Source organism: Papaver somniferum, unplaced genomic scaffold (assembly GCF_003573695.1).
Source record: "Papaver somniferum cultivar HN1 unplaced genomic scaffold, ASM357369v1 unplaced-scaffold_154, whole genome shotgun sequence".
In the NCBI taxonomy this organism is placed as follows: Eukaryota; Viridiplantae; Streptophyta; class Magnoliopsida; order Ranunculales; family Papaveraceae; genus Papaver; species Papaver somniferum.
In genome coordinates, this window is record NW_020624820.1 from 6,091,811 (window position 1) to 6,101,230 (window position 9,420).

The window sequence follows — 9,420 nt, forward strand, 5'->3', positions numbered from 1 at the left end:
GTCCCAAATGAGGGTTCTTGTTGAATGTAAAGCATAAGAAACCTGGGCCTGATGGATCCCACTAAAACGGGTCCAGATCCTCTGTGACTAAAATGTTCATGTCCCTCTGTCCCGCCTAATAATAGAGCGACACATAGTATACTAAAATTAATTCATAAATTAAATTTTAATTAATCCAAAATCAGAGATTAATCAGGAATTAAATACATTCTTTCCAGAAAAAACATCACATTACTTCTCTGAAAAAACTGTAACACCTTTGATGATCATCACATATAAAGAAAAGTGATGATCATGAGGATTTAGATGATTAATAACTAAAATTTGGTTCATGCTCTCATTTAGGCAAAAAACCATAAACTAAATGATCTCTTTTTAATCTCTTTTTTAAATCTGATTTGAGATATATTGGCTTCCAAACATGAACAAAACTGATGTTACAATCTCATTCATGATCTGTATATCAAGATATTGACCAAGATGAAATTGAAGAACTCTCTCAAGTGATAAAAATAGAGTACAGCAAGGTTGCATTAAATTTTCCCAATCAAAATCCAATCCAATCCCTAAGTAACAACCAAGGTTAGTCACAAAATAATCAACTTTCAGAAAATTTGTTTCAAATCAGTGACAAGATTTCCAAGTATGTCACTAGTTTCTTTAAAGTTTTTTTCGCTCCAAGAATTAGAGCCGCAGGTATGAGTCTTTCAATGTGAAAAGCTGGTTACCAGGTTTGGGAAAAAAAAATTTTGATTCCTATTATATCTCTTAATCTAAATTAACTAGGGATTAATTCGAAGTTAATTAAAATATCAACACGTGTCACTCTGTCATTAGCCAGGACAGAGGACAGGAACAATTCGGTCACAGAGGATCTGCACCCACTGAAACATAACAACAGTACCAAATAATAAACAAACAGTAAATAATATGGAAAAACATACATATACCGATCAAAAAGAAAAAGAAGCTAGATTACAAGTATTTTTGCACAAATTTTTGAAGTGCACAAAATGAAGAACTTGAGTTGGGTTTTCTTTGTGAGAAGTTGCAGAGATCGAAAGCTTTTTTTAGAGTTTGTTAGGAACTTTTTCCATTCTGCGACTCCACTGGCCAGTATATTTCAGAAATAAGGTGGTGAATTCAACCTTACGCAAGGACCTAAACTTAATTGCCAAGCAATGACTTGATAGTTGGGAACCTATTTTGATTTATTAGCTGCAATATTGCAACCAAGAATGGACTGGAGAAGAGGAAAAACCTTGTCAGGCTTTTGCATCCAAACCATGAGGAAGCAGGCAGCAACAACAATTTTCAGATGAAAGCATCGCAACTGTTTGAAAAGGAAGTTTTAAGATTGCAGACTCCATCACAGACCAAACTATGCAACATTATCATAGTTCTTTATGAATCGAATCCAAATACTATAATACTAAAAAATTTCAAATCAGATACAAGAATAGAATCCAAATACTACTGTATTAAACTGATTACACAATGAGGCATCCATGGAAAACAGTGTACTTTAAACATCCAAGTACAACACAGTCAAACCACACCTTAACTATGCCATTCCAGCACCACCAATTCTAATCCAAAAGTGGTTGTTGAATTTCACTTCCTGCACCAGTGAACACCTTAGCAATTCTCTCCTTGGGTACAAGAGGCAAATAAGATGATACAGTGTATCCCTTCTCGGCTGTATAACATAGAGCACTGTTATACTTGTCAGACAATACAGAAGCAGTAGGAACCATAACATTAGCCACTTTAGGAAACAATGGAAGTGTATTCAGTTTGCGCCAAGTCTTAGCTGCGTACTGCTCAGCAATCGGCTCATACTTGGCATAAGCTTCTTTTGCTGATGGCTCGACCTTGGTGTACACATTCTTTGCAAACCCAGTTGCAGTTCCCACCAATCCAGCGCGCTGAACTTCTGCAACTACAGTTTGAGCCATTTTTGGAGCTAGTTGAGCTGCTGAATAAGCCTGTCCTGAAACTTCCTTTACTAGCGATGGCACCTGATGTCCCATTGATTCATCCACCTACACAAAATCACAACCCAAAACAGTTATATTAAATCTGTATATCAATTTCAAAAACATCGGGGACTCACTGAGCCGAGTCAGTTGACTCACTATCGACTAGGTAAAACTTCTTCCAGGATTTTGCTTTGGTTACCTTGTTATCAACGAATTTGAGAACTTCGAATGGAACATCTTGGAATTTGTGATAAACAGGAGCGACAACAGTTTTGACAGTGCCTTCAACCGATTCGACACCGTGTTTGAGTGGACCGGAGTTTTCTTTAGCAAGAGTGTAGAGTTCGGAGAGATAAACAACGCAATGAAGAGTTGCTACTTGTACGAAATCCAAATATTTCAGATTTTCTTTCTGGGCTTCAGTCTGAAATCACAAAAGAGAATTCACTAAAAACCCTAATCATACAATTCAAAACTCTAACTAGACATCTAAATCCCTAATCAATTGATATAGATCATCTTGTAATAGATTCTACAGAAATAAATAAACCCTAATCAATTAATTTCATCATCAAATCTGATCAAAATAAATTCTAGAAACCCCAATTTATTAACAAGAAATAAGAAAAAAAAAAAAAAAAAAAGTTTGGGATTCGTATTTACCAATTCCGGTTGTTGATTTACCATCTCGGGTTGCTGGTTTTCTTGAATAACGGCCATTCTAAAGAGAAATTAGGGTTTTTGTCTCTGAGATTGCCAGTGAAATTCTAGAAGAGAAGAATATGGAGTCGTCTTTCTGTTTCGAAGAGAATGAAATCGGGAAAGATATATTTTACGAAAAAGTAAAGCGACTCGGTATTTATAAGAGGTGTTTATGTTTCTAGAAGATGTTTGAGGAATACAGGGGGTTGAGGCGTTAAAAAATAGGGGGGTGGGTCAAAAGACGCGTCAACGAAGTCAGTTCACACTGCTTGGAGGCGAAGAAATGTTAGTTAAGAAGGTAGGGACGTCAGGTTATTTTGAGGTCGAAACCGTGTCTCTTGAAACCGAATTTGTTTGTTTATCGACGTGGGAAGCGATGCCGTGGGTTTAGATCAAATCAAGACATAAAAATGTATCGATTATTAGTATCCAGATTGAATATTTTAAAGTTGTTTTTCTTATGACAATGAAGTTCATCTTTTCCCTCATTCCGTCTAATTACTAATTTAGAAGCTGGTACAATCTCTTCTAAAGATGGCATCGACGACCTTTCTTGTCTCCCAGATCTGACGTATGCCCATGAACGTTCTAAGGATTCCGTTCTCTGAATGCAGATTTACCAGGTAAACTCTTATTATCAGTAGGAAGCTTGATATTGGAAATACCATGTTTGGACACTGTACCATGATAGTTTCTGTATATATGAAATACTAGAGGGGAGTGAACTAGAATATTCTTATCACAAGCCTTTTGGTTGTTTATGGGACTGAGATCAATTAAAGTTGTTGACAGACTTTCTACCTCCTCAATTGCAAAGATAAGCAATTTTTGAAAGTTAGTAATCTATTTCTTCCTATGGAAACAATCCAATGTCAGGTGACCCTTCTTACTACAATGGGAACAAAATTGCAAGAAACTAGGATAAGTCGTTGGTAACTGATCTTGTTCGGACCCCTCTTAGAAATCGTTTTTTGACGTGAACGACGTCGTTTACCAGTAGCATTAACGGGATGGATTCTACAACATTAGTTAATACCTTTGGAGATTCAGAGATTGGTATGACGAGGGTACCAAGTACATCACAATTTTTTCGATATCAACCTATAAGTATGATACCTTGTGTAATCGTCTATGGACAAAATCGAGATAATTCAACAACACGGTAATCACTTCATAATAGTTACGATACAGAGCCGATATACTATGGGATCAATACCAAGTACTTTGAATTAACGTACAAGTGCAATTACTTAAATTATACCTTAAACAAATTATATTGAGGAAAGTAAAGTAAAAGAACACAATAATATTTTGTTGACGAGGAAACCGCAAATGCAGGAAAACCCCGGGACCTAATCCATTTTTAAATACTCTCAGAATTAAGCCGCTATACAAAGACACTACCAACTTCGTATAGTTGAGACCAAGTAAACTACCCCTAGTTACCTAGTTTCCTTAGTATCCATGCGCCTACAACCAATCTGGCCAATGCACGTGAATTCTAAGATAGAGTCCACTATCTTAAGTTGCTTCAGTCTCTCTGAAGATTTTAAGCACTCAATCCTTTGGATCGTCTTTCAAACAGTAGAAGACTAATTTTTTTGGTAACCACTCTCCTATCTTAAGAAGTAAATCAGAGATAATGATGTTGAGTGTGACAAAGGCTTTTCTGGTTTAAAATAAATTAGACATCTTTTGTCGGGTTAGATCTTCCAAGATCTGGATTAACAAAGTTAACCAAATCAAGTCAAACATAACAACCATATTTGGATACCGAGTACCCCCAAATGATAGCTTGTCGATCTGAATACGACTAGTCAATAATCATTTTATCAAAAGATAAACCAGATCTAGTCGGATCCCAGATGTTTTACGGTGAAAAAAGTTTCTGCTGATTTCGGTAATTTCGTGTGTGGGTGAGAAACGAGTCTAAACCCTAAACAATGTACTGCACGGGAGTACTTTAGATTCGAGAGATCAACCTGTACAAATCCGGCCTAAACCAAGAAATGGTCGTTCCAGACTTGCTTCGATCACAAAGTGAAGGAGAAGGGTTGGTCTTAGGGAGGGAAGCGAAGAGAGTGTTGAGACCAGAATAGTTGATTCGGGAAGAGTAGTTGTTTGACGACTTGTATCATAAATGGAAAGCTAACATACGGGAAAGCTAACAAGTGATTTCTGAGTGTTGTATTCTCCTGACCAAAACTTGTTTTTGGTGGAAATAGGTGAGACCTATTTATACAAGTTTCAACGAAACGTACCCTGGTCTCGTAAGAAGTGGAAACGGTTGAGTAAATGGAAGAAAATGGTATCGGGTAACGCCTGGAATTGATGTTTCCATAATGAAGGAAACGTTTCACCATTACTTCTTGTATTTACTAACAGCCTCACCCTTATGACACTTCCTGTAACGGGCGTAGTGTACGCTGCACGCTGTAAACCTCCAGACCAATACCCTGATGAGCATCCCCCAGTTTGTGACATGTTTTGATGTCTCGGGTGTTTCCGTGGAAAACGTGTAGCATGTTGCTACGTGTGGCGTGGACAAAGGATTTGGCGTTTGTAGTCAAGTTGGTGTCGTGACCATAGAATAGACATCGTAGCCAGGTTGGTGCCGTGACCAAAGAGTTAGCGTCGCAGCCAAGTTGGTGCCGTGACCAAGAGTTAGTATCGCATCCAAGACATTGCAACGAGTCGTTTGGTGACAGGTTTGTACGAATGAGATCTGCATCTCGGAGGAAGAGTAACCTTAGATTGTTGCAACCCTTAGTTTGGCAACCAACGACATGGTTGCAGTGCTTGCATGCTCTTGGCACGACCAAATTAGGGTTTTGGCGTCGTGGCCAAGAGATTGTCATGAATCGTTTGGTGGAAAGTTTGTATGGCTCAGATTCGTATCTCAGGAGGAAGGGTAGACGTTGATTGTTGCAACCCTTCCTTTGCAGCCAGTGGCATGGTTTAGGCGCGGCTGAGCTAGGATTTTGGCGTTGTTTAGGCGCGGCCAAAACTGGCATTGGGCCAAAAGTAGCCATGCATTTGATGACAAGCTTGTACGGCTGAGATTTGCATCTCAGGAGGAAGGGCGGTCGTTGATTGTTACAACCCTTCATTTGGCAGTCAGTGGAATGTGGTAGGGTCGGCATGGCTTTGGCATGTTTTAGTCGCGGCCAAAATTAGGGTTTTGGCATAAACCGTGATGTTTTGCCTTGGGCCCGAAGTTGCCATGCGTTAGGTGGCGAACTTGTACGGCTGAGATCTGCATCTCAGATGGAAGGATAGCCGTTGATTGTTGCAACCCTTCGTTTGGCAGCCAGCGGCATGGTGGTAGGGCCGCATGGCTTTGGCATGTTTTAGGCGCGGCCAAAATTAGGGTTTTGACATAAACCGTGATGTTTAGCCTTGGTCCGGAAGTTTCCATGCGTTAGGTGGCGAACTTGGACGGCTTAGATCTGCATCTCAGACGGAAGGGTAGCCGTTTATTGTTGCAACCCTTCGTTTGGCATCCAGCGGCATGGTAGTAGGACCGCATGGCTTTGGCATGTTTTAGGCGCGGCCAAAATTAGGGTTTTGGCAAAACCGTGATGTTTGGCCTTGGGACGGAAGTTTCCATGCGTTACGTGGCAAACTTGGACGGCTGAGATCTGCATCTCAGATGGAAGGGTAGTTTTTGATTGTTGCAACCATTTGTTTGGCAGCCAGCGACATAGTGGTAGCGCCGCATGGCTTTGGCATGTTTTAGGCGCGGCCAAAATTAGGGTTTTGGCATAAACCGAGATGTTTGGCCTTGGGCCGGAAGTTGCCATGCGTTAGGTGGCGAACTTGGACGGCTGAGATCTGCATGTCATATGGAAAGGTAGTCGTTGATTGTTGCAACCCTTCGTTTGGCAGCCAACGGCATGGTGGTAGGGCCGCATGGCTTTGGCATGTTTTAGGCGCAGCCAAAATTAGGGTTTTGGCAAAACCGTGAGGTTTGGCCTTGGTCCGGAAGTTGTGATGCGTTATGTGGCGAACTTGGACGACTGAGATCTGCATCTCAGATGGAAGGGTACCCGTTGATTGTTGCAACCCTTTGTTTGGAAGCCAGCGACATGGTGGTAGGGCCGCATCGCTTTGGCATGTTTTAGGCGCGGCCAAAATTAGGGTTTTGGCAAAACCGTGATGTTTGGCCTTGGGACGGAAGTTGCCATGCGTTATGTGGCAAACTTAGAAGACTGGGATCTGCATCTCAGGTGGAAGGGTAGCCGTTGATTGTTGCAACCCTTCGTTTGGCAGCCAGCGTCATGTGGTAGGGCCGTCATGGCTTTGGCGCGGAGATGTGGCTGGCATGGCATGCCATTGGCACTGTGGTGCGGCTGGCATGGTTGGCATGCCTTGGCGCGGAGATGTGGCTGGCATGGTATGCCATTGGCACTGTGGTGCGGCTGGCATGGTTGGCATGCGTTGGCGTGGAGATATGGCTGGCATGGTATGTCATTGGCACCGTGGTGCGGCTGGCATGGTTGGCATGCCTTGGCGCGGAGATGTGGCTGGCGTGGTATGCCATTGGCACCGTGGTGCGGCTGGCACGGTTGGCATGCCTTGGCGCGGAGATGTGGCTGGCATGGTATGCCATTGGCATTGTGGTGCGGCTGGCGTGGTTGGCATGCCTTGGCGCGTAGATGTGGCTGGCATGGCAGTCCATTGGCATGGTGGTGCGGCTGGCATGGTCGGCATGCCTTTGGCATGGAGATGTGGTTGGCAAAGCATGCCATTGGCACGTTTGGCTAGCATGCGTGGCTGGCATGTGTAGAGATGATGGCAGTCAGTACCGAGGGCTCTGCCGTGGAGCATGGCATATACGTAAAAAAGGTACCCCGGTAATTTGGTGCAGACATGTTGAACGGTTCAATAAATGTGCTAGTGGCGACATTATTACTCAAGTGTGACGTCACTATTTGACTAAGGTCTTACGATTTTAACCCTAAGCTAAAAACCACCATCAACATTAAGTCCCCTGCTTAGCTCGGAACAGGGGCATTGTTGCGAGGTAAGCATAAGATGGTGATAGACAAGGACAAGATCTAAATGGCAAGTCATGAAAAGATGGTCAGGAAGATCCTTATAACCTTTTCGGGAGGTAAGGAGAATTCGTGATTCTTGTGGTTGTGGTTTTGCGTAGACTTTGATCGTGGTGCTGCTAGCTAGGCTGTGGAGTGGTTGGCATTGGCATAATCTTGGCGCAAAATGGAGCCACTGCATAAGCTTAGGACGCGGAGCTGTCTTCAGTCCATGGAATGGTGGAACTGTCTTTAGTCCATGGAATGGTGGAAACTGGCTTCGGTCCGTGGAATGGCGGAAACTGGCTTCAGTCCCCGGGATGGTGGAAACTGGCTTTAGTTCCGTGGAATGATGGAAACTGGCTTCGGTCCGCGGAATGGCGGAAACTGGCTTCAATCCGCGGGATGGTGAAAACTGGCTTTAGTTCCGTGGAATGATGGCAACTGGCTTCAATCCCATGGAAGGATGACAACTGACTTCAGTTCTGTGGAATGGTGGAAACTGGCTTCTGAACTTCGGCTACCAAACAGTGGTGATGGCGCTGGAATTTTGGCTACGAAACGGTAACGATGGTGTTACTTTCTTGACCACGGAGCGGGAGGATAACGATGATGTTGGCTTGACCACGGAACGGGCGGAGGTGGCATATCTGGCTAGGTCCATGGAAAAATGGAGATGACACTGCAATTTCGGCCATGGACCATCGACGTTGGCGCTGCAACTTTGGCCACGGAGCGCTGATGATGGTGCTGCAACTTCGGTCACGAACTGTTGATGTTAGTATTCGAAGCGTTGGTGCTGGATTGACCAAGGAGTATTGCAGGTTGAGCGGCTGGTGTTCCTCGTGCTGGAGCATTGCTGGTTTGGTCATGGAGCACAAGTGTGGTGCACCCAGTCATCTATTCCCGTTCATGGAGCAAGAAAGAATCCTTATTCTGTTAAACTCTAGAAACTCCATCCGCGTGAAAAGAGGTATCGACCCTCTTCTGTTTTCTATCGCTCGTCCGGATCTGTGCTTTTTTCTGCAGTGTCTCTCCAGTGGATTCCAAAATTTACCAAACTCCATTTCATTCTTGGGACGTATGGATAAAACATATGCTCGGCAACGATCAAGTCAGGGCTAATCTTAGGGATTGTGGTTGCGTTGTCGGTTCATCCTTGACTTTAGGTTGTTCAGTGCCTTTACCTTCTGATAGCGATGGAAATATGTTTTGGATGCTTGTATGGTCGAAATATTCCGGAGCCACTGGATGAAACAGATGGGTTGGGAGATGTTCCGTTGCCGATGTGCTGCTATCAAGTCTTCAAGGAATTTGTTCCAAGAGACATCCTTCGAACCATCTTATGAATCTTGGACTATCATATGGAATGGGATGCCATGAGCAGTCCCCAGTTATACTTATGTTAGATCCGATGGCATGGCCGAATATGTGAATGTATCTTTTTGGCGTGATTTTGGAGTCTTCAATGCACATGTACGGCTTCATGTTGAGAAATTCATGCGACTTGTAAAACTTCGATAGTGATGATGTTGAAATCAGAAATAACCTGGTTGAGGGGAGTGATAGCGTCCCATGATGGTAGTCCCCATGTGTATCCTACTTTCATTGCATCGCCTTGAATCCACGTCAACGAAATTTGATACAAGCTTATTGTACTCTTTTGGATGTGACGCTGTGATGCTCAGGATATCACATGG

General features: G+C 43.0%; 1 protein-coding gene across 1 annotated transcript; it reads right to left on the bottom strand.

Moving 5' to 3' along the window:
• Positions 1–1,374: 1,374 nt before the first annotated feature.
• On the bottom strand, positions 1,375–2,837 carry LOC113336891 (stress-related protein-like). Its single transcript, XM_026582587.1, has 3 exons — positions 2,646–2,837; positions 2,182–2,406; positions 1,375–2,045 (listed from the first exon to the last, which is right to left on the bottom strand). Exons 1-3 carry the CDS (start codon positions 2,700–2,702, stop codon positions 1,590–1,592), a joined length of 738 nt encoding a protein of 245 aa, XP_026438372.1. The 5' UTR covers positions 2,703–2,837; the 3' UTR covers positions 1,375–1,589.
• Positions 2,838–9,420: the final 6,583 nt, after the last annotated feature.